Source organism: Drosophila albomicans, chromosome 3 (assembly GCF_009650485.2).
Source record: "Drosophila albomicans strain 15112-1751.03 chromosome 3, ASM965048v2, whole genome shotgun sequence".
In the NCBI taxonomy this organism is placed as follows: Eukaryota; Metazoa; Arthropoda; class Insecta; order Diptera; family Drosophilidae; genus Drosophila; species Drosophila albomicans.
Window position 1 is genome coordinate 49,142,909 of NC_047629.2, and position 25,402 is coordinate 49,168,310.

The 25,402-nt window shown below is 38.0% G+C and overlaps 1 protein-coding gene across 14 annotated transcripts in view; it reads right to left on the reverse strand.

Annotated features, from left to right (window-relative positions):
• Positions 1–25,402, reverse strand: part of LOC117570607 (supervillin) — a 172,472-nt gene that overhangs the window by 55,866 nt on the left and 91,204 nt on the right. For 6 of the 14 annotated variants that reach the window (XM_052004677.1, XM_052004675.1, XM_052004678.1 and 3 more), the window contains 6 exons: positions 20,267–20,658; positions 15,154–15,651; positions 14,441–14,907; positions 13,206–13,311; positions 11,133–12,678; positions 2,756–3,423 (listed from right to left, as the gene is read on the reverse strand). In XM_052004677.1, coding sequence (XP_051860637.1) covers positions 2,756–3,423; positions 11,133–12,678; positions 13,206–13,311; positions 14,441–14,907; positions 15,154–15,651; positions 20,267–20,658 — 3,677 coding nt within the window. Of the gene's footprint in view, positions 1–349; positions 519–2,755; positions 3,424–5,542; positions 5,622–7,743; positions 7,898–11,132; positions 12,679–13,205; positions 13,312–14,440; positions 14,908–15,153; positions 15,652–20,266; positions 20,659–25,402 lie in introns of those variants that run through there. The other 8 variants (XM_052004676.1, XM_052004679.1, XM_052004682.1 and 5 more) reach the window with 8 other exon arrangements.

The window sequence follows — 25,402 nt, forward strand, 5'->3', positions numbered from 1 at the left end:
TTATTCGCTCACTCATCGAATTAAATATGAATAAAGAAAGCATGCAAATGCTTTCAAGCACTCTCTACTTCATGTGTCTGATAAACACTGAACTTTGCGAATAAGTCTGACAAATACTGAACCTCGCGAACTCGAATTCTAGATTTTTATACCGATATAAAAGCATTACTCTCTCAAGTTTGACCGCAAACAGAGAGAGAGGCTGCATTACTTGGAGTGAAATGAAATTCCATTGAAATCATTTCCACATTATTCTATTTTCGTTTATTGAAATATTCAAATTTAAATCCACATTACTCGCTATTCTTATACTGAAATATTCATTTCTAAACACCACTCTTCAACTTACGATCGTTATAGTCAATATTGCCGAGTACATTGATCACAATTTGCGACAGGAAATTTTCAATTGTAACTATCTGTGTGATATCCATTGGGGAGAATTGAATTTGTAACAAAAGTGAAGTAGGAATATTACTGATCAATGTGACATATCAACTTTCTTAACTCTATTGTTTGACATGGCATTAACAATGCCTACTTAATCTAATCTACTCAAGTGACCTGTTCCCCCAATACACCTTCTCTTCTTCTTCTTCATTGTTTCTACGCACCAGTGCAAATGTTACCCAACAGAAAACCTCAATTAGTTGCTGATTGCCTGACTGTGTTCGGTGTGTGGGAAAGGTGGGCAAGAAAAGGGGGCGTTGCGGTGGGTTTGTTAGGCAAGTGACACACATTTTACAGCTTAATAACTTGGACAACAAGCATGCCTGTCCATAATGGCACCAACACAACAACAACTACAACTGTTCCAACAAAAAGTTGGCAAAATAAGTTAAAATACAAAAAAAGTGTCGCCCATTGAGCGTTCATTGACGCTGCGTCGTGCTGACCAGACCGAAACCTATAGCGGAATCTTCTTTCTACGCGCTTGCGGTTTACACTTGGAGCTGCGCTCTTTCGGTTCCGCGGTGCGGAACTAGTTCCGAGTATTACTCACTTGCCAGCACTCAACTTGTAGTGCTTTTTTATTATTATTAGTAATGTAATAAAAGCTGACGCCTTTAGGCTATCAAAGTTCTTTTGATTCCCAAGCTATTAAGGAAATGATATTTTCAAAAGCTATGATATAATTGAAAAATACAAAATTTTCCTAATAAAGTGTTAAATAGTTACGTAATTCAACAAATATAAAAATTTTGTTAAAAAAGGAATCGAAAATATTAACATAGAACCTTAAATTCTTCATATTACATTTTGGGTAAAATTGGAGACTTTTATGCTTTGGATCAAAATATGTGAACTAAATTAAAATTTTCTTTTTAATATTTTCTTTAAAACTTTATGGTTCTCAAATCAAACTACTTCAAAAAAACGTCTCTAAAGGCCGTAGTAGTTAGTACTCTATTAAAAATAATAACTTAGCTTCTCAATTTTGAATTGTGTTAAATTTCAAAAAATGTATTCATATAAATACTAAAAGACTTCAAAAACTTAAAAATTTAACGGTAAAAGAAATTTACCTTTAAAAAACATAAACTTAGTTTCCAAAATCGTTGTGTTCCTATCAGAATTTATGGTATTTTGATATTATAAATGCTTCAGATGCTAACAAATTACTTTTAAATGCAAATTTTTTCCAGTTGTCTGTTTTAAGCTTCCCTATTGCTGAAATGAATACGCTACCAAATTCATTTAATCCCGCGTATTTACATGACTAAAGCACTGCTTAGTCTAGACTTGAGACTGTAGACTTTAAGAATGAAGGTAAAGCATAGTGTAAGAATGTGAACCTAATTTAAATGCCATTTGGCTTAAGAACCGGCTCTTTGAACTAGTTAAAACTGAATTAAAACAAAACACAACTCTAATCGCAACGAGTTTGCACAACTGTCTCTAGTTGTTGTTATTTATGTTGTTGTTGTTACGCATCGCTGCTCCACTGGCGAATATAGTTCGCATAGTTCCCCTCTGCTTTCCTCTCCCTTTCTCCCTTTGCTTTCATTTAATGCTTTAATGCTAATTTGTGTGATGGAATCGTTCGTGGTAAGAACTGACTACAACAAGTAAGAATGCTACAGTCGAATGTGCTCGACTGTGAGATACTCGCTACCCACTTTGAATAAAAGCTAAATATTGCGGTATTATTCTCAAAATATATCAACATAATATACTACAAAAATGTCAATTTGGTATATTGATATGGCACTACATTCAAGATATACTAAAGAGTGTAAAATATACCAGATAGTCAACCAAAGCAACTAAGACCCATAGTAAGTACTTATTGAATAACTTTGACAATTTTTATCTGATCACAACCAAATTTTCAGGAATCACAGACAGAAAGATAGTTATTAATGTATATACCAAAATTTGCGACTCTAACTTAATTAGGCTTGCTATTCGAGTTTTGTCAATTTTGTGGGGGCGGAAATAGGCGTGACAAAAATTTGAAACAAACTGAATCTGCCTGTAATCATAACAAATACTGTCGAAAAAAAATATAGCTCAATCTCTTATAGTCTCTGAGATCTAGGTGTTCATACGGACAGACGGACAGACACACAGACGGACAGACGGACATGGCTAGATCGTCTCGACTGTTGACGCTGATCAAGATATATGTACATACTTTATGGGGTCGGAGATGGCTCCTTATGCTTGTTACATACATTTCCTACCGGCACAAAGTTATAATACCCTTCTTCAATATGGGTAACGGGTATAAAAAGAGTAACTTTCGACTCACCTTGACGATTGGCAAATGAACGCGACTGCGTTGGCAACTGCTCTCCACCTGCCGTCTCCCTGCGGCTGCGTGTCTGCTCCTGCTGCTGCAGCTGCTGGAACATGTTGGCCCGTGCTCTCACACTGCTGCTGCGTGCCACGCCCACACCTGATCCTCCCGCTGCTGCCCCTGTTGTGGTCGCTCCACTTGACTTAGTGTTGGTGGAGACATCGTCGCCCAGCGACTGAATCGCCGAGTCATCATCCAAGCCGGACATCTCAAAGATGCGTTCGCTGTCGTTGCCCACCGAGAGTGTCAACTGCTCGCCAAGACTGACGCTATCGTTGACCGAATGCTGGCGTGACAAACTGTTGTTGTTACTGGACACTGACACTGACGTTGGGGGCGTGCCACCGCCCTGTGCGGCCAAATGAGCGACGCGCGGCGATTGCAGCGGTTGCGTTGAGCTGCGCGCCAAACGGAACGAGGCGCCGGCGCCTGAGAGTGTCGATGAGGAGAGCAGCAAGGGGGCGGGCACGTGGCTCAGCGGTTGTCCAGTGATGGGCGAGATTAGCGGTTGTTGTTGCTGTTGTTGCTGCTGCTTCGAACCGTTGCGAATCTCCAGCGGTTTGGTGGGCTTGAAAGCCGACGTGGCCGAGATGTCAAAGGGCGTGGAGTTGGCTTTAAAGCTGCACAGACGAATGAGAAACTAAGTTAGTTTTGCTGTTTTTATGCTTGTGTTTCATAAGCTACAACTATCTCGTGTCTCTTTTTCCCTTCTACTCTTTCCCTGTCTCTCTCTCTCTCTCTCGTCAAACAATGCGCAGTTAGCGGCAATCATAATTATAGGCAAAATCTTTGTTTTCGCCTTAATTACACGCAGGTGAAATTTTAACGCTGCATCTCTTTGATTGACAATCTTTCGTTTCCCCCCCTTAAGGTAAAAGTCGCGTCCAATCAACAATCCATAGATTAGCTGAAAATGAGTTTCGTTTTGCAGTGAAATCTCATAAGATTTCTTCTTTCTCATATTTTTAGCACTTTCGACTGCAACTTGCTTCAATTTCAATTTTGGTTTTCCAATATTTTTTTGATGTTTGTTTATCATTCTCGAAACAAAACATTAACCGCATTTCATTTTATGCAGTGCAAAGAATTAGACCAAAAATAGACATACAAAAAAAACTATTTCAACTATGGGAGGAAAAAAACGCAGCTAATTGGATTTTGAAAAAGTGAACAGTCTATTTTTGAAAGACGCGCAGAATGAGCGCCAAAAAATGGGGCAAAGTGAGAGCTGAGTTCTTTCAGATTGCAGCAGTGGTAATACTCTCTATATATACTTCCATTTGCAGCTAATTTCGATATAGGCAAGCAATTAACTTAGTTTCTAAATAAGAAACTACTCTACGAAATTTCAGCAACTTGTTAAAAGAGGCAGCTGAGTTCACATGGTTTGTTTTTGGGGCTAAGAAGTTCCCTATACACTATATATACTTCCATTTGCAGGCAATTTCGATAAGTTTCAACACTTGTATACAGTTCTACCAAATTTCAGCATATTGTCAAAAGTGGCAACTGAGTTCATATGGTTTGTTTTTATGCCTTGGAAGTGTTGGGGCAATGTGATCATTGAGTTCTTTGAGATTGTAAGCAGTTGCAATACTTTATATATTTTGAAATTTGCAGCTAATTTATATTCACTTAGTTTCAACACAGTTCTACCAAGTTTCAGCAACTTCGTAAAAGAGACAGCTGAGTTACCTTGGGTAAGGTTTGGGACAAAGAAGTTTCACTTCAAACCGAGTTATTTAAGACTACAGCGCTAGATATTTGCAGTTTGTACACTTATAAGCAATTCTACTACATTTCAGCAAGTTTGTCATAGAGCTCACATGGTTCACATGGTTTGTTTATGAAACTAAGAAGTTATGCTGCAGTTGTAATACTAAATTTGAAGTTAATTTCGATGTACTAAATCGATTCACAGAGTTTTAACGCTTGTAGCCTGTTCCACCAAATTTCAGCAGATTTGGAAAAGGGACAGCTGAGTTACCATGGTTAGGGAGACTGAGAAGGACTAGGTCAAAAGAAGAGTCTACAGTGCTAGATATTTGCAGTTTAAACACTTGTACACAATTTTTCCAACTTTCAGCAACTTCCTCACAGAGACAGCTGAGTTCACATGGTTTGTTAAGGAGTTAAATTCCTTATTTAAAGTCACACAATTCCATGTCATTGCGAGTACCAAAATACAAATACATTCACTGTGTTTAGGGAGCGGAATATTGAATTAGGCGCACATAAAACATTTTGTGATTAAAGTCAAACAGTTGTGTGCCTAAAACTTTGTTCACGTCTATATACACTCTATATATAGAGCACATTGTAAATAGCTTTTTTTCTAGCGACATTCCCATTTGTTGTTTTTGTTGTTGCCGTTGTTTTGCTTTTTCATACACTGCGCAAATATTTTCACAGTTTATGGCACAAAATTATAATATATTTATAGCACTTTTTATGGTTTTATGACGTTTGTATTGGCACTTTGGTTTTATATATATATATAGATGATGATATATAGTATATCTACATTTTTTTGTTGTGCGAATTTTGCACAATTGGCACTTGGAAAAAGTACATATAAGCAAATAATTGCTGGCATTTCCATTTGGCTGCACATTTTCCATGCATTTATTTTTAGCAACATTACGAAATGGCCTCACAACACATATAATTAACCATAGATTTTTCCATGGTTTTCAACGCATTTTCATTTGTTGTTTTTATTACTGCATTTTCCGCTACCTTTCTTCTTGATCACTCTCCCGCATTCCCCGCTAAGCGCTCTCTACGAAATGCAACTGCCCGTTAACCGGCTCGAAAAGCAACTAAATAAGCGAAGAGTTCGAAGTGTGAAGTAAGTATTTTGATAACTTGTAGAACGTGGCGCGACGTTGTCGATGTCGTTTATTTCTTTTTCTATTTTACCTTTGCTTCTTTATCTCTTATCAGAGACGCGGGGCAATAGATTTGATTTGATATTTTTGTTGCTGTTGTTTAGTTTTCGTCTTCTGCTTTTATTTGTAACTTTTTCACTATTTATTCTCGTTTTCTTTTTGGTTGATAATGACGACACTTCTTCAAAAGCAGCAACAACACTTGTTTCAAAATAGAATTTTACCGACAAAAAAAGATATGTACGTACATATATAAAAACCGAAATTTGTATTTTTGAAAATTCGCCTCGTCTGCGCGTAGTACGTGAAAATTGAAAAGGCGATCGCGAGCAACTGAGCGCAAAATTTTGTACAAACAACAAAAAAAGCGAGCGGCACAAGTGGAGCCAACGTCGCAGTCGCTGTCGCAGTTGACGTCGCAGTCGCTGCTGACGTCGACGTCGCTGCTGTTGCCGGCCAGAGCAAAATTTAAATTATTTTCAGCTTTGTTTTCTTTTTATTGCCCATGCTTTGTAGTGCAGAGCAAAAGAGAGAAAGGGAGAAAGAGAGAGAGAGAGATTCGAAAAATATAATGATAGAGAGATGGGAGAGAGATGTGTGTATTTTTATTTTCGGTATGCTATTTTTTTGTTGCTGTTTGTAGTTGTTGTTGTTGTTCCTCTTTCCGTTTTTCCACAATTTCGAAATGTCGTTTTCATTTTCCTTTTTGCGGCTTTTCTTGCTTTTCCTCTCTCACTCTCTCTCTTGCGAAAGAGAAGCGGAAATCAAAAGAGTTTTGCCACCACTTTGCCCACACACTTCACACAGTGGGTCAATGTGGTGCGTCCTCAACAGAAGTGCAGATTAAAGAACTCTTCGCAAAGACTCTTGACAATAGAAATTTTCGCCATCTGATTTGAGTGCCACAAAGAACTCGCAATGTAATATGGCTTACGACACTTTTTTGTTTAGCAATGTTTACTATCTAACCAATACAAGTAGCTTTGCTTATGCAATTTTGACTTTTGGTCTTATCAAAATCTATCACAGAACCACTTTTAAATTGATTAGCCATATGATAAAGAGCTTATAATTGGGGTGTGCGCAACTAATAAAAATAGCACGCTTCTATATAGAATATCACGCGTCACTCAACCGGTTTGTTCATATTTTATTTAAATAGAATTGAAAGGAAAAAAAAGTTCTTAACTTTTCCATATTCACTTTTTAAAAATTCATACTTTCATTAAAATAGAATTGAATGAGAAACTTTTCTTAAGGTAAAATTCACTGCAGAATTTTGAACTTTATAGAATTCAACTTTTTCCGTTTACCTTTTGGGATTGCTCAACATCTTATTTTATTTTAGATATAGAACAACACTGTTCCTCAGTTTTATTTTACCTTATCATATTACCATATTTTATTTAAAATAGAATTGAATAAGGAACTTTTCTTAAGATAAAATTCAGTGCAGAATTTTGTGTTTCCGGAATTTTACTTTTTCCTGAATACATTCAAAGACTGCTGAACATCTTATTTTATTTTTGATATGCATGAAGAATAAGAAACTTTTCCTCAGTTTTATATTAACTTTTCATAATTCCATATTTTATTTTAAATAGAATTGATTGAGAAACTTTTCTTGAGGTAAAATTCACTGCAGAATTTTGTGTTTCTAGAATTTTTCCCCCGATTACCTTTTGGAATTGCTCAACATCTAACACTGTTCGACAGGTGTTTAAGACTGTAGACAGACCTAAGATTGTCGCACAAGATTGGCCACTATAAAAACACATGTAGTATCCAATCAGAACACACTGAACTATCTAATCTCAGCACATTCCTTCACTTACTCGCAGTGTCGTGGGTTCATGTACATTATATACTTTATAGAGTGACGACTCTCTTCACTGTCTGACGTTATCTGACCAATGTCAACTAAATATTGGCTATCAAAATGCGGCTCATCGCACCTTTGCTCAACATGATGTGAACCGTTCAATGACGCACTTATCGACTAGGCGGTATGGACTTTTATGGCTTTTTTTCCATCGCATTTTCATTTACCGTTTTCTGATATACGCCTCAAACATTTTCTCACTGTGTCGTCGCTGGAACAACATGGAATATTATAAACGAACGAGAGCTTCTCGCTTTAACCCTTGACGACCCAAAACCAGAACCAGCAACAAATTCAAATGACAAGCAAAACGTATCTCTGAACGCGTCCGAATGCGGCAGCCAACTGAATGCAACGTTGAGCTCAACACGTCCACAATTCAACAAACTTATACATACAATACAATACAATACTTCGGTCTCTCTTCAGCACCCCTAGAGCCCACCCTTTGGAACCTTTTTGAGGAGGCATTGCAGCTATGGATAGCATACATTACGCGCCACAATGGCAAAACGTGCAAAGAAAACAACAATCTTATTGACAATACACCGAATCGGTGCATGCAAATGTGGGAGAGTGCGAAAAATGTAGAAAAAAACGCAAGTGAGCAAAGTGTAGATGGAAATAAATGACGAGAAGATGCCCTGTATAAGAATGGGGAATGCTGAGAATGTAGTATAATACAAAATAGAATATATAGTATTCAAAATTCAATAGCTAAGAAATTATATCATAAGATACTATAACAGGCTAAACATACGGAATATATCCATAAAATTCCATTCTTGAAACAAGTTTATAATTTGAATTTCAAGATTGGACAATCTTGATTTTTGTAGCTTTTCTTTTTTGATTTCCTATTTTATATTTTCTATCTCGAAGAAGAAACCTTCTTGGTTCAATTTTGACATACAAACAATCTTAATTCAAGGTTTAAATATTGATTTACCACTTCTTTCATTCTGTATATGTATTTTTAAGTTAAATTGACTTCAAATTAAAGCATTAGATACTATTCTTTAAAATGTATAATTTTGTTCATTTAGTGCAAATTGGAATATAGACTATATATATTAAAATATAAATAGATTTTAAAATGCTATATAGTATAATAGTATAATTTTCTTTTTTGTGATTTTGGTAATCTTTTTAAATAATAAATTACTTTCAATTTTATGTCATGATGATTTATGTTGTAAGTAACCCACATTGCTACATCTTATGCTACAAATTTCTCATCTATTTGATTTAAAATTGTAGTTCTATTTCCTACAGATATTTATGAAATGAAAATACGCCAAAATTCATTCATTTGATTACCCTATTTTTAGGTAAATGTTTTAAAAAGCTTTTAGAGTTTAAGGAATAATACAGACTTCTTAATAAACACTATTCAAAACTTTGTCTCCATTGCAAAACCCACTCAAGGCTGTTATAATAACCTTTACAACTTCCCCATTCACACTTGAATATTTGCATGCTTACAGGGTGTTCGTAACACTCATAGAAATAACCAGAACGAGCCTTTGTTTTCTTAGCGGGGAGTGGCGAAACGTAACGTAACGCATCGAAATAAAAAACAACAACAAAAGCAGCCAAAAAGCAGCACATAAACTGCTGACATGAAAGCCCCGTTAAGAGAACACACTCAGCACCTACAAACAGCAGGAAGGAAGGTGCTCCGCTCTACCGTAGACACTAGACTCTAGTCTAAGTCTAAGTTGTCCAAAAAAAGTTAAGATACCAAAAGTACATGCCACATTTAGCTGGAAACTGGGTTTATGAGCGTGCTGCCATTGGCAACGACCCGACGCGACTGTAATTCACAGAAAAGATCGCAGCAGGTTCACAAAAAAAAAAAGAGGGCGTGGTGAGAGTTGGGCGTGTACACAGACTAATTGCCAAAAATGATAGCAGTAACCAGGTCAAGTTCTTGAGACGAAAATAAAATTTATTTGCAAGCAAGATAAAGTAATGGGAAGGAAATTGGTTCAAGAGCTGCGAAATGGCAATAAACTGAAGAGCAGTTATTTCTAAACTTAGATATTTAAAATATTTATAGGTAATCAACAGTTTGACAATCTAAATAGTTCAAGGAAAGCACTGTAAAGAGGCTCCAATTCAACGACCTTCCATTGCTATTTGCAGGCATTACTAAAAGTCTTTTTGCCGTTGTTGTTGTTGTTGTTGCTGTCGGCCTCAATAGTCAGCCAGGTAATTAGGTAAGCAATAATCGGCTTAAAGTGACAACAACAACATCAACCAATGAAGGCTAATAAAAACAAAAACAAATGCAAACACAAAAAATCGTCAAAGAAAAGTGAAATACGAATTTATGACAGGCCAATTGAGCTTTGCACTTGACTTTATATGGCTTTGATATGTCTGGGAACACACCTACTCAAGAATTCCCAAACCTTCTGACAATTCTTTTTGCATATATGTTAAACAGTTTTCTTAAAAAAATCATTGGGCTACATTTTTGAAACCATTTCTTACAAAGTTGCAAAACTAACGAAATTTGTTAAGTGCTCAACGAAGTGCGACGGAAGCTGTCACAGATGATGATGATGATGAGGATGGTGATGATAATGACGGGGAAATGACCCTGAACTGGACGGCGAAAACACAAATTTCATATGCCACATGCGATAGCGAGAGTCTTTGTGCGCGATTGGGGGCGTGGCTGTGGCAGAGACCGTCTGGCAATGTGGCAAATAACACAGCTGGAATAATCCATGAATAATTCTGCACTGGAAATTTAATTTACCAGCGAAGCGTATGAATAAAGCCCCGACAGAAGCTGACAGTGTGACAGCTCAAAGTAACATAAAGGGAAGGAGGGAAATAGGTAAGGAGAAAGACACGAGTGATATGCTTATGGAAAAAGATCTATGCATAGCAATAGAGCACTATCTGATACAAATATAAAAGACTTCTTATGAAGCAAAGAGAAAAAAGATAGGAAGTTAAAGGTTAACAAAAAATGGAAAAGAAGACTGAAGAGCATCATAGCTTAGAGTCTGACAAAATTAACTGAGAAAGTGAAGATACAGACAGATAATTAAAATAGAGATAGTTAAAAATAATCATTTTGAAAGAGAAAGGCTTTTATATATATCTATATTTTTATAAATCTATTAAATAACATACGATTACCATAGAATTTCACCCCATTACCTTTTCGGTAATATTAATGGATATGTTCGCCACAAGAAAACATATGTTTTAAAGACAAAATGACATATGAATATTATAACTCATGAAACTTCCTATAACTCCTGACACTTTAATCCATTATCTATTCAATAACAGTAATGGGTAATGAGGATCGCCGCACAAAAGAAAATAATTCTTAAAAAGAAAGAGAAGGCCTGGTGCAGTAATATAAACATCAGTAAACTATCAATTCATTGTTGATTACTCCTGACATTATAACTCATTACCTCTCTGACAATAGTAATGGACCATAAGGATCTACACCATTTAGAGACAGAGAAATTCATAAAGAGTTATTAAAGAGTTATTTCATAGCAATTCTCTCCCGTCTACTTACAAGCTTTTCTCCTCATTGGTCACCGGCTGTGTCTTGTAGCGATCCCTGTAGAGATCTCGTCGTAATACGCTGGGCTTCAACAGCTTTGGTGCTGCACTCGAGTCGTGCAACGAACTTGGCGTCTGCTGCAATGGCGACTCCCAACTGCTGTTGATGCCGCCCGCTGTTCGAGAAGTTGGACTCGATAGCATTTCCATGTGCTTGATGCGATCCGCAACCGAAATACTTGATGCGGTTGCCACAAAGTCCACGGGAGTCGAGGGTGCCTGTGAAATGGTAATGGCGTCTAAAGCGGCAGCCAGATCAATGACTGGCGCCGTATCCTGACGTTCCAGCGATCGTGTGCGACGCTTCAGCAAACTGTTGGCATTCTCCTCTTCGGAGCGTTGAGCGGAGCCCAACGAACGTCGCTTGGATGGCGAATCCGTCTTGAGAATAGGACGCATGGCATCAGAGGCCACCGTATCGTTGGCATCCGGACGGAGTCCCGTCAAATCGAATTCCTCGCGACTGCTCTTGCGGCTGCTCTTGAGTATGGGACGAATTTCATGCTCATCCGCTTCGCCGAAGGACTTCTTCTTGAGTATCGGTTTCGGTGGACGTGCTGCCTCCTCGCTGGAGGTGCTCTCTTGCTTCAGTATGGGTCTAATTCCTTCATGTTCCTCGCCATCCTCAAGCCCGACAATGTCATCGTGTGCCGCCAACTCTGCAGCAGCCAAAGTGACCGCCTGGGAGATGGAAACATGCTTCGAGACGTGACCACCGCCATCGGAAGGTGTCGAGAGCGAATCCTTCTTCTTGAGGATGCTGTGCGGTTGGCATTCATTGGCTGAGGGGCAACCATCGCTCTTGCTGCTGTCATAGCTGCTCTGCTTGAGAATGCCATGTGCCTGAGCCGGACTTAGCGAGCAACCTGCTTCCTCCAAGGAATTTCTACGTGCTGACTTGATAAGAATGCTGCGTTCATCGGGCGAATGGGAGCGTGAATAGTAACGCGACTCATCCAAGCTGGAACGCTTCTTGAGGATGCCCTGACGCTTGCTGCGACTGCCGGCGAGCGGTGTGTCCAGCACATTGGCCGAGAAGGTCACAGGCGACGCATTGCTCGAGGCACTCGAATTGCACTCGCCAAAGGCGTGCTCCTTCTTCTTCAAGATGGATACAATCTGATTGGGTGCAGGCGGCGAGTTCTGTGTGGCAGCAGCAGCTGTTGCAGTGGCAGCTGCTGTCACATCATCCGTGCTCTTGCGACGCAGTATGGGTGACATTTTCAATTCCGGAGGCTGCTGCTCATCGCTGCCCACAGCCTGCGCCTGTTCGGCAATCTTTTTGATCTCGGCCAGCTCCGTTTTGGTGCGCTCATTGAACTTCTGATTAATGCCGCGTGCCGCTTGATGGACCGACTCCGATTTCGAGGTCGATTCGCTGCAGGAACTCTTCTGCGGTGACAGTAACAGCTCACGCAACGATTCATCATCCCCAGGCATCAGAGGTCGGGCCATTCCCAACTCCCGACGTCGTCGACGACGTGTTGACGACGCCTCATCTGCAAGAGAAAAACGGAGTGTGATTAAACTGAACAAAAGCTTGTGGCAAGGAGGAGGAGGTTAAAGGCAACTGGAGGGCACACATAATTCAAACTGGGTGAGAGACGTGCATGACAGTGGACAGAGGAGAGACGGCAGCGGCAGTGGCGGTGGCAACGGCACTTTGGTGGACAACACAGCTTGCAGTTTAACATATTGTACACAGCTTGTTTGGATGCGTATGTGAAGGAAGCGTTCGTGTAGTAGCTCGAAATGATGCAGATGCAAGTGTTGATGTTGCTGCTGTACGTTGACGTGCCACATCGTCATCGTGAGACTCTCGCAGTAACTGCCACAAACTGCTGCTGCTGTTGCAGTTGTAGTTGCAACCCAGTTGCGCTTTTGGGGGCGGTGCAATCAAGCTTGACAGTTCCCCCAAAATTGGCTAGCCGCTCCTTCACTACTGTTTTTCTTTTTTCCACTTATGCAGCTCTTTAGTTTGCCAGTCATCGTTGTTGTTGTTGGTGCTGTTGCTTGCCCCACTTACCGCCATCCTTGGTGGCTTCCTCGTTGTATGATCGATTCAAATTCGATTTGCGTTTCGCCGATTTATCGCGATCGCCAGCACGACGTGGCAAGGGTGAGGCTTCCGGCTATACAGCAGAAAAAAATGTGACCAGAGTTAATATATGAATTTCTATAAATGTGATATTCTAAGAGCTGTGATTACTTTGCCATTACTAATGTCGTTAGATAATTAAAAGGTACCTTTTTAATTTACACTATTTCAGCATTTGAAATTATTTCTTACAACAATTTGACTTTAAAAATGTATTTGATTTTTCTATCTATTGAATTATGAAAAATATATTTAATTCATGAAGAATAAAGTGCAAAAAATACTTGTTACGTCTCATTAAAAGATTATTTTTCGTAATTGTCAAGCAATTGTCATGTTTATAGATTATTGGTAGATTTTTAATCTACCTAAAGTGTAGTTTATTAAATTAATTGTCAAGCTTCACCACTTAATTAAAAAGGAGCATTTAAAGCTCTTTTAAAAAACAGTTGTGCGATCAAAGTCATTGCCCAAGTAATTACTATGTTAGTCACTTGAAAGGTAGTTTTTAAAGTGCATTGTTTCAGCATGATAATAATATAATATCTTACTATCATATCGTTGCCACTAGCATTAACTTTTAGAAGTATGTTTTTTTTTCAAGGAAGGAAGTATTTACAAAAAGTATTTTATGAGTAATTCAGGAGGAATTAGGAATTTTTTCAAATAGTAATTAATAGATCTTACTTAAAAATGGCTACGTAAATAAAAGAGAAATTTGTATTTTGATGAATTATTTCCAAAATTGAAATCCTCAATTGTGAAACAAATAACACTAACATATCAAGCTAAAGAACACATTTGCAAACACAGTTATTACAAGTAATTGGAAAGTAATAATAAGGAACTGATATTTCAGGTTCTAAAATATATTGATAGAGTATATAATACATCCTAATGTTCAAAGTCAAGTAATTGGAAAGTAATTACAAATCTAGCTCATTGTGTTGTAACTGAGATTTTGTGCTATAAAATAGTTTGACTATTTTGCTAAGTTAAACTTTTATAAATAAAAGAATTCCTGAAGTTACATTCAAAGTAGTAATTACTAATTAATATTTTTCTAAATATAAAAATCCTGAATTTCCATTCAAAGTCATTTCCAATAACGCAGAATTTCAGCTCTTAGATACCACATTTTAATATAGTATTTGAGTACTCACAGTTCTCTTGTGCTTCTGCACAGGACTCAGTTGCAAATTGGCCAGATGATCCCGAGCTTTACCCGCTGCCGAGCTGCCCAAGCCATTTTTCTCCGCATCGGCGCAGAGCGTGGAGCTGCGCGGTCTCATGTGGAGCGTGCACTCCACCTTGGCGGGACTGAGGATGCCGCCGGTGAAGTGCAACTCGCTGAGATTCTGCTTCATGGACACGTTATTCGCGTTGGCCAACAACAAGGGACGTCGTCCCTCTGCTCCAGATTCCGCCGGCTGTGAAGCCGAACGTGTTGCTGCAGTTTGTCTCGTCGAGCTGCCACTTGGCTCCGAGTTGAAGCCGCTGCCGTTGCTTTTGGGCGACAGTTCTGAGCTGCTGAGACGTCGCGTTGGTGGCGTGGAGCTGGTGCGCAGAGAGCTGGGCGAGCTGTAGCGTTGACGCTGCTGTTGATGGTGTTCTTCCTCCTTTTTGCGGTCTATATTCAAGTGTGTTTGTGGGTGAGGCATGAAATGAGAGTGTTAGTTGGAGTCATCAGCGCAAGGTTAGCATATCGAAACACAATAACTACAATTACACTACAACGAGACTAAACACACTAAGGAAACCAGCACCAGAAGGAGGTGTAAGTAGAGAGAGAAAGAGAGACAGAGAGAGGGAGAAGGAAGCGTTGCTTGTGTGTGGGAGAAGGAAGCAAATGACTTTGTTGTTGTGGATGACTCACCGAGCGCTGCGGCACGCAGTCGACTGGCTTTGGTGGTGCGCACCGCCGGCGAGGTTTGGGGCGAGGATGAGGAGCTGCTCAAAAGTGGACTGGCCTGCGGAGGCGTGGCACCAGGAGGCGTATAATTGCCACCCACAGCGCTGCTGCCAATACGCAGCGGCGATAGCAAATTTTTGCGACGCTTTGAAGGCGACGGCGACGCTGCTGCTGTCGATGTTGTCGATGTTGCACTTGCAACAGTTGTTGCTACTGTTGCTGTTGTTCCTGGTTTGAGCACAATTAGTGGCGCTTTGCTGCTGTTGGGCGGCATGGGCGTGGCGTGACTGTTGTTGTTGCTGCGACTGAAGCGGCTGAAGCGACTGTTGTTGCTGTAGCTGTTAGTGTTGCTGCTGCTGCTGCTGCAGCTGTGGCTGTGGCTGTTGTTGTTGTTGTTGCTGGTGTAAGCGCAATTAATGCTGCATTTGTTGACGCTTCCAGCGGCAGCTTTAATGTGGTTCGCTGTGTGTTCAGAGTGATAGTTGTTGTTGGTTGCAATTTGGGGGAAAGGGGAATGAATACGCGTGAATTTTAGAAGACATTAAAGTTGTTTCAGTTGTTGCTGTCACTTGTTTAAGTGTGTGCGCGTGCATGTGTGTGTATGTGTGTGTGCAAGCATCAATTGCACAATATGCAATTAAGGTAGCAATCGCTGCTGGGCGTGTCACTCGCTGCTCTCGCTCTCACATCGCTCGATTGATTGATGCGAAGCGATGTGATGCGGTGACAAAAAATTGAGGAACTAACTTTGCCAATAAGCCGAAAAAAAACCAAACTCTCAAGATGTCATAATAAGCGAAAGTTGTCACGTCTGGCGGAAGATAGATTAACTCTTAAAAGGCATTAGATGCAGTTTCCGGTACATGGGGCAGTGGAAAAATCAATTTAAAAGCATGTTTAAAGGATTAACTCTTACAAATTTAGAGATTAAAGAGCATAAACAATATTTAAATATCATTTATATATCTAACAAGGAAATGCGTTTCAATTTATTACACTTCAAACTAGTTTAGAAAGGTGTAACTAGTAAAAGGAACTCAACTAGAAGAGACTTTTTTGATACTTTTCGATAAGTTCGTTCGAATTAAAGTTTAAAAAATCAAAATTTCAATTTATTATATCTAAAACTGGCATTTTTTGAATGTGACTAATCTACAAGATTGCTTTTGGAGTCTTTAATTGAATAATAATATAATGGAAAACAATTTAGTTTGTCATTATTATTATTACTCTTTAATTTAATAATAATATAATGGGGTACAATTTAGTTTAGCCTTAAGATATTTTAGCACGAAAGTTTTCCTAACAAGCTGCTTTCAACTAGAGATTAATATGACATATTATTAAACAAATCTGATCAGCAAATTTTGTTTGTGGGTTTGATTTTGTGAAAGTTGCAGATATAGGGATAACAAAGCACATATAGCATATAATACAGATACCCTTTAATGTATTTTAAATAAAAAGCTGTTTAGAAATATGTTTTTATTGAATATGACTAAACTGCAAGATTATTTTATTTTTTTTATGGGACTCACTAATTCAATAATAATATAATGGGGGCAATTTATTTTAGCCTTAAGATATTGTAGCGCGAAAACTTTCCTAACAAGCTGAGATTGATATGACACAGCTTTGGAGACGCACTGAAAGCGCAACATTTATTAATGAGCTGCTCGTATCATAGACAAATACAAATACAAATATGTATACGATTATCAGAGTCAAGTTTAGTCACTACCCAAACCCAAAAGATTTGCGCATTTTATTTCCATTCTCCACACCTCTATCCACAAATGTATATACATTTATTATATTTATGCTTTGTACTCTGTCCCTTGTCTTGGGCTTATGTAATCGCCTAAATGATTTCATAATCCTCACAAAGATGTTGACTCTTAAAGCGAATCTCATCTGACACATCTGCCAAAGTGTACTGAAGAAATAACAATAAAAAGAAATAAAGAAAGGGAGATATGAGGGCAGGCAGAGAGATACATAGATGAGAGATGATGATGAACAGACTCCGTTCATTGCCTCTTCTCGTCAAAGATCACTAAACTTTCTGGCTCGAACATTGCCCTAGACACGATTCCCGAAAGTATGAAAAAATACTAAACAAAAAAAACCCACAACAACAAAAAAAATGAGGCAACAATAACAAACAAATGAAATTAATTCCGCATAAATCCAAACAATAAAATTGAAATGTACAAAAGCCGGGCAGCGAAAGAGTAAAAAATTGCAAAATTGTTAAATATTGAAATCAATACAAAGACTTAAAAACAATTCAAGAGTGCATCGACTATATACTATATACTACATATGGTATATAGTATATTTGAGCAACGCGATCTATAAACAAAAATAAACTCTTTCGCTTTGCAAAATCGATCTTCATCAAGTTGTTGTTGATGTGGCAAATTGAAAACTGTTTAGGTTTTGATTGAGCGTGTGACATATCATATCATATGATATGATATGATATGGAACACACACACCACACTCATTTGCCTATCGATGCTATGCAAATGTGATTGTGTGTGTAACTAACGATCGATCCTCAGTTCAAACGACTTTTCGACTCGACTCGAATTGAGTTAACTCGAGTTAAACTTTCTCGTTATGAGAGCTTGTCAAAATCTATGTTTTTTTTTTCCTTCGTAACTCTTTTTTTTTCCAAATTGATAATAAAAGTGGCGGCAGTTGAATGAATGAAATGTTGTAGGTTCGATCGAATTGATAAATAAAAAAATATAAAAAATTGGGCACAGCTTGTTGTATCTTCATGTTTTGTTTTTTTCTCTCTCTACTTTTTATTTATACCTTAACCTATTAGCAATTTTATGACGTCTTTCATTTGCCTAAGTTGCGTGAAGTCGGCTCCCAATATATATGTTATATGGGAGTTTAACCCACTTCCGTCTCCCCCCCTCTCTTTTCTCATTCGTTCTCCTCCTCATCGACGACGACAGCGTGTGACTTGAGACTACCATTCAACACAAAATCAAAATGTACAAATAATCTTAATGACAAGCAAATCTATTCACAAAAATTTCGCAAAGCCGATCTATAGATCTCCACAGATATGCATTCAATAGATACATTATTGTGACAGCGGCTCTTGAGCAAAAATTGCTTTAATCATAATATTTGAAACTGTTTTGAAATTTTGCGCAAATTTATTTTGTTTTTTTTTTTATATAATATTCGGACATTAACTTCACAACAACACAGGTGTATAGATCTAGATCTATAAATTAAACTATAGACTCGAAGGTCTTTTTTAGCCTCGATTTTTGTGTTTTTTGTTTTTTTTTTTTTTTTTGTTTGTCTCGCTTGATTGGCAAACCGTACAAAATCCAATTTAGTTCAAATTACTTTTAAGTGTTTTGCAACATAGAAATCAAAAACAAAAACGTGGCAAACATTTTCAAGTGATTTTCTGCAAAAAAAAAACTCCACGAGAGTTGCGCCCCTTTAGGACAGAGTCTTTACTCTACGATAGCTAATTATGGTCTTTATGGTCGTTTTTTTTTGTCGGTGGGAAAGCTTTTGGACGACAGAACTAATGAATGCGTTAAGCTGATAGCTAGAGCAAAAGGTAAAAGGTGTAAAGGGTAAAGCTAAGCGGAAGCTGAACTAAGTGAAAAAAATAGTTGTGAATTTGCTGATTGATTTGGAAAAAAGAAAAGAAACATGATGAAGAGGAGCTCTGAAGCTGAAACTGCAGTTTCGTAGCTAAACCAAAGCTAATTAGGAGAAAGCAACCGAAAGTCATGGCAGCTCATTGACAGATTACAAATCAAGCTAAATCAAAGTAGGGAAATTGAATTGAGGAGTAGAAGCAAAGAAGATGCTAAATGCAAGCAGAATAGTAGGAAGGAATCTTTTAAAGTGTGAAACTGCAAACTAACTTTTGGGAATCTAACTAAAGGAATCTTCTTTTCATTGTATGTAAAGCAATGTGAGCTAAGAATATGAGAAGAAAAGATTGTCCAACTATTTAACATTTTAAAATAACGCGAAAGCAATGAATATTTCTAACGGATTTAAGAACTATTGGTTCTTAAGGGAGAGACATTCGATATACATATGTATGTTGTTATGTATGTTGTAAGTATGTTGTATTTTGGGTTGCTAAGCAAGCAGTAGAAAAGAACATACTGAACTTTTCAAGTAAGGGATGACTGGGATAAAAAGCTTAAGCAAGGTAGGTGTGATAAGATTTTATTTTATTAAAGATACAAGCTTAATTTACTCTAATAATAATTCATATCAGAAGTAAAGCTAGAACTTTTTATAACAAAGCTGACTTGGACAATCATTTTAAACACAGTCTAAAACAGGTGACTGCAAACTTTAAGTACTATTTAGAAGATAGAAGCGAATTCTTTAACTCATTGAGATCAAATTCAAACTGACCTCAAAGCAAATCCGTTTGAAGATAACAAAACTTGCATATTTTTTAGTTATAGCTATTTAAAGTGTTGAACTAGAGAGCCTGCCTGACATAAAGAGTAAATGCATTTTGTACAATAGAGTCATAATGTTTAAAGTATGTATTAAAATATGTCTCATAAAATTTAAGACACCATTAAAAACTGGAAGCTGCAGCTAATCTAAAAGTTCTCAACGAATGCATTACAAGCGACAATTTGGAATTTGTTAAGAGCATAAAGCAGACGCAATGCAGTTAAAAAAAAGACAGCTTTTAGCCGTGGAAAGGAAAGCAAGGAAAACTTCTTTAAGGAAATTACGCAGTACTAGTAATTTAAGAGAACAACAGAGTAAAAATGAAAACTTGCAATAAACACGACAAGGACATCACAAAAAGCCAAAGCAAAATAAACGAAAAAAAAAACGAAAAAAACATAAAATGAAGCACTTTACAAAGCGACGTCAGACAACAAAAGACGTCGCACAGATACAGATACAGATGCAGAAAACACACAGATACAATTGCAGATGCAACACACACAAAAAACACAAAGGCAACTTCTTGAAGTTGTGCACTGGGAAAGGCAAAAGAAACCTTGGGGAAGAGATGGAAGAGGAGGAGGAGAAGGCAACTCACCTGAGTTGATGGCTGCGGGGCGTATGATAACGTTGGACGTTGCGTTTGTCTGAGACTGAGACTGAGATGGCGTTGTGGCCTTAGGAACTTCAACTTCTTGCGACGAATGCGAATGCAGTTGCTCTGGTGCCGGCTTGGCGTGTGTCATCACAGATGTGGCAGCCGTTTCATAAGCGGAGCTATTCCCATTTGTTGACGATTGCGGATCTGCAGCGCCGCTGCTGCCAGTTGCTGCTGCTCCAGTTGTTACTCCTGTTGCTAGTTGCTGTTGACGACGTGTGGGCGATGGTGAACTGTAGGATGAATCGCTGTGATAGCCGGCTGCTGGCGGTGGCGGTGACGAGTGTCCCGCACTTTGACGGCTGGCAGAGCGCGGAGTGCGCGTTATGAATCTGCAAACGATTGAAAGAAAAACATTAATGAACTTGTGAACCAAACACACACAAACAAATTGAATGTATTTTTAGCAAACTAATTTACATTTACGCCCAGCAAAATTGTATCTGTCAGCTAGATAGATAGATAGATAGCAGTCTGAGTTATCGCACAAAATATAAACACATTCGATTAGTTTTTGGCCAGCGAAAGAAACGGCAAGAAAATCAAAACACACAAACACACTCGCTTGGTTTGTATTATTATTATTTTTTCGGGTTTCCGCTAGATGATGCGATGCGGCGCGTTGTTGCCTCGACGCCTTCAAACACGCTCAACAACTGCCGACGGGCAGACCGAAAGTAATGCTGGTAACCCAAGCTCGAGAGCTCGATCGACCCCAGCAACAACAACAACAACAACAAATGTTGCAGCAACAACAACAACAACAAACAAACAAGCGAGCAGCAGCAGCAGGCGAAGCTAATAACCAAGAGGTTTTTTTTTTTTGGGTTTTTGCCGCTGTTTTGTTTGTATATCTTGCAGATACACACACACTAGCAATCACACTCATTCACACACACACACTCACACGCTCTCTCAACTACAAATTGACTCAACCGAAAAAAAAGCACTCAAAGAGCGAAAATTCGCACATATGTTTTCGTGCCAGGTAAAGAGATAGAGATACGTAGCGCGCGTATCTGTCAGATACAAACAGACACACACAGTTGGGTGTTGCTCGCGTTGTTGTTGTTGTTGCTGCGGCTGTTGCTGCCACTTTTATCTGCAACACATCAAGAACAAAGCGCAACAAGTTTGCTTTATTGTTGCTGCTGCAGTTGCTGCGCATGCGCTGGTAGCCCGAAAAATGTATCTCAATGTCGTCTGGTATATTGTGTTGTGTCTCGTTGTGTCTGCCATGTAAATGATATCCATTGGAGCACAGCTTCAGTTCGTTTCCTCTTTTTTTGTTTTTGCGCGCGCAGCTGTTTATTGCAATGCACATTTTACAGTTGTTCATTCAGACAGTCAGTCAGTCAGTCTGTCATTCAGTCAGCCAGTCAGTCGGGCAGTTTGTAAGGCTGTCAGTCCATTCGTCAGGTAGAGTCTGCAGACATTTAAATGTCGCGTCGTCTGTTTACTTTATGACGCGACAGTATAATAATTTGTTGTTGTTGTTGTTGTTGTTGTTATTGTTGCCCTTGTAAAGGCATTGGGCACGATAATTTGATCATGAAGTGGGTAATTCACAAAATCTGACAGACGACAGCACAAGAAGTTGAAGCTGCCGACCAAGATGGTTTCTCCTCGCATGTGACAGCAGCCACGACACACAAAACTGATTGATAAAGGCCCGAGACCTTAAATACCGAGGAAAACCTTAAAGAAATGCCAGCGGTTTCGGTAAAGATACAATTATGATAGGTGAATTATGGAGAGTAATTGAAGTGAGGAAGGGGAAGAATACTTTACACTGTGGTCACTCATAAAGCGATGAACATATCTTTGAAAATAAATCAGTATATTTTAAAGAGAAATGCACAAAATCATTGGCGAAATAACTAAACTTGATCTATATTTAATCAATATTACAAGATATATAGAGAAATTGAACTAAGGAACGATAAAAAATCCTTAAAAAATAAGCTGAAGATTTCTTAAGCCAATGCACCAAACGTTTTGAGAAACATGTGAAATTCAACTTATTCATATTAAAGTATAAAGGTTAAATATCTTTCTCAATAAAACTATGAATTTTTTAAGGAAGTTGAGAAAACCATTGGAGGAACATATCTATTCATTTATCTATCTATCATCTATTTATTCTAGTCCACATTAGCAGTTTATAATAAAATATATATTTATGTAGTGTTCACTCTTGAAACTAGAAATATGTCTTGTGACAATGAAGCTAAAGATTTCCTTATGAAATGAACAAAATTATTGAAACATATGAAATTTATCAATATTATAATAAACACCTATTCATCTATTTAAGCAGTTTTGGCAAAAATATATATATGTATCATGTTTATGATGCTGTCCCTTTTAATACACTAAATACACCTTTAAAAATTTAACAGAAGATTTCTTATAACAAAACCAAGCAAACGTTTCTTTCAAAATTGGGCTATAGATTTCTTAAGGAAGTGAACAAAATCTTTGCAGAATTTAACTATAACGATAGACTCATATTTTACTAATCTAAATATCAGTTTAAGCCTGCTCATTTAATTGAAATAGTCGAAACATGCTCTTAAGAAATACCTAGCAAACATAATAATTATTTATGATTTATTACAGCTAACATCTTAATAACCATTTCCGGGGGCGCTTCTTGCCAACCGTAAACTAAGGTAAAGCGAAAAGACTGTCATCTAATACCAAGTTTAAGCAAAACCAAAGACTGCTCTTCTTTTTAATTGAATGCTCTTAAGATGCTTATCGAATCGACCTCGAGAGCGAAGGCTCTGAAAACCCAGCTCAAGCAGAGAACAGACAGAAGACATCATTACAATTTCAAGGGTACATTTTTTGTGGTATTTCATATATCGATGCGGATCATCATTAACGTCTCTCGTTGCGTTTGCGAGACATCTGTCAAAAATGGAAAATTCCATTAAATACTCAAACTCAAGCGGGAACTATATGAATTTGACAGCCAGCTGGCTATGGAAAAGAACTTTCCAACTTGTTGGCAAAGTCAAGGAAAAGCTTTTTACTGGCGGGGGACAAACAAAAATAAATAAAAGAAAGACGAAAGGAAAAGTGATGGCAACCGGTTGCGGTTGCGATTGCGCAGCTGCAACTCCGAAAGCGAAATCAGGACTTTGTGAAGAAGAAAACCGCCAGACGTCGCGACGGCGACGAGGAAACAGCAAACTGGGCCAGACCGACGACGAGAAGATCTCGACGGTCTCGACTTGGTCATAAAAATAATGGTCTAGAGTAGATGTTTGACCACAGCAGGTGTCTGGGGCGGGGATTTCAACTGAGACAGAGAGAGGGGAGAGAAACAGCGTTGACATCGCATCGGACGCCATAAATACCACACTTAATTGAACGCATTCAAATTTTTCGTTGCTCTTCGGAACAAATTCTACGTTGAATGCATTTTTCTTTAGACAAATTTTCTACTCTTTATTTTTTTTATTTTTCATTTTGTATCTTTTCTCATTTCTTTTGGCGTTATTTGTTGCTGTTGTCGCTTTTATGAGGCATTTTTGTAGCGAAAGCCGCAAAGCAAAAGGCCTATGGAAAACTTGTCGCGTAGTTTTCGGGTTTTCAGTTTCAGTTTTCAGTTTTCGGGTGTACAACAGGTGCTTTCTATAGAGACGTTGTTGTCAGGTTCCGGGGTTGTGTAGACTTGACTTGGCTTCGGCTTTGGCTTTGCATTGCTTTGGCTTTGAGTTGAGTTTGGGTTTGCTTTTGGGTTGGGTTGGGGGTCAACTTTAGCGACAGCGACAGCGTCAATGTGCCATTCGTTTTGATATATCTCATTATAATTGATGGAAACGTCGAATTGCCAATAGAAAAAAAAATAACAGAAAACAGAAAAATGGGGAAGACAATGGACAAACATAACAGCGCATTAATACCAACAACAAATTTAACAATAAACAGATTTGGTTTGTTAACAGCCAAAGCCAAAAAAAAAAACCATTTGCTTTTGGGGGCCCGCCATCGGAATTGTGTAACAATCTCAATAAAGATTTGTGTGAAGAGAGCTAACACAAAAAAAAAAAATACAAACCAAACCACAACAAATGGCAACGGCATCAATTGAATGCAATTTGTTTCGTTTTGTAGTCGTGTTGCTGCTGCAGCTGCAGGATTAGACGAAGAAAGACTTTCAAATGGGAGAGTTCAACTTTTGGCTTTTACGCGTTGATATCTCACTTAAATACTGGGCTTACAAAAAGCGACAGAGACAGAGACTGAGAGCTCGTCGAATGCCAAAGATTAATTATCTGTTTACACAGTTTCACTTTCAGTCGTTAATATGCATGTAATATGAGTAAGGTAATATCATTTGTCATGTTTATGTTTATGCATTGGTCATTCATGAATTTCAACGCATCTGCAGTGTGTGAGTCATTGTGGAGAATGGACAGAAGAAATGAACATTGAAATGGCATTGGAGTTAGACACAAAAAGAAAGACTCGCTTTGACACTTTCAATTGTTGAGCAGAATATTAATAATGTATTGTCGTAGACTTTGTCTTGATATTAATACACTGCGAGGTAATGGATACAACAAGATATACAACAATATTCTGTAGTCATATTTCAGACGCAGAAAGAGAAAGAAGAGAAAGAAAACTACAATCTAGTGAGCTCGATGGTAAAATGCCCGCTACCCATTTTTTTTTAAATCAGAACAATGCAATATTATTCGAAAAACCTTCTCGTATTTTTTTATCGAAAAATACTAAAATATACTGATTAAGATTCCAGAAAATTTGCTTACAAGCAAATAAAAACATATAATTTATTTATATGGCAAAACACGTTTGCTTGAATTGGGCCTTAGTTGATTTGCTTTAGCACTCTTGTATATTTTTTTTAAATATACCAAATATAGCTTTTAGTATATTTCTATATATACCAAATATAGCACTGGTAAATTTTGAGATATATTGGGCCTTAGTTGATTTGCTTTAGCACTCTTGTGTATTTTTTTTAAATATACCAAATATAGCTTTTGGTATATTTGTATATATGCCAAATATGGCACTGGTAAATTTTGAGATATA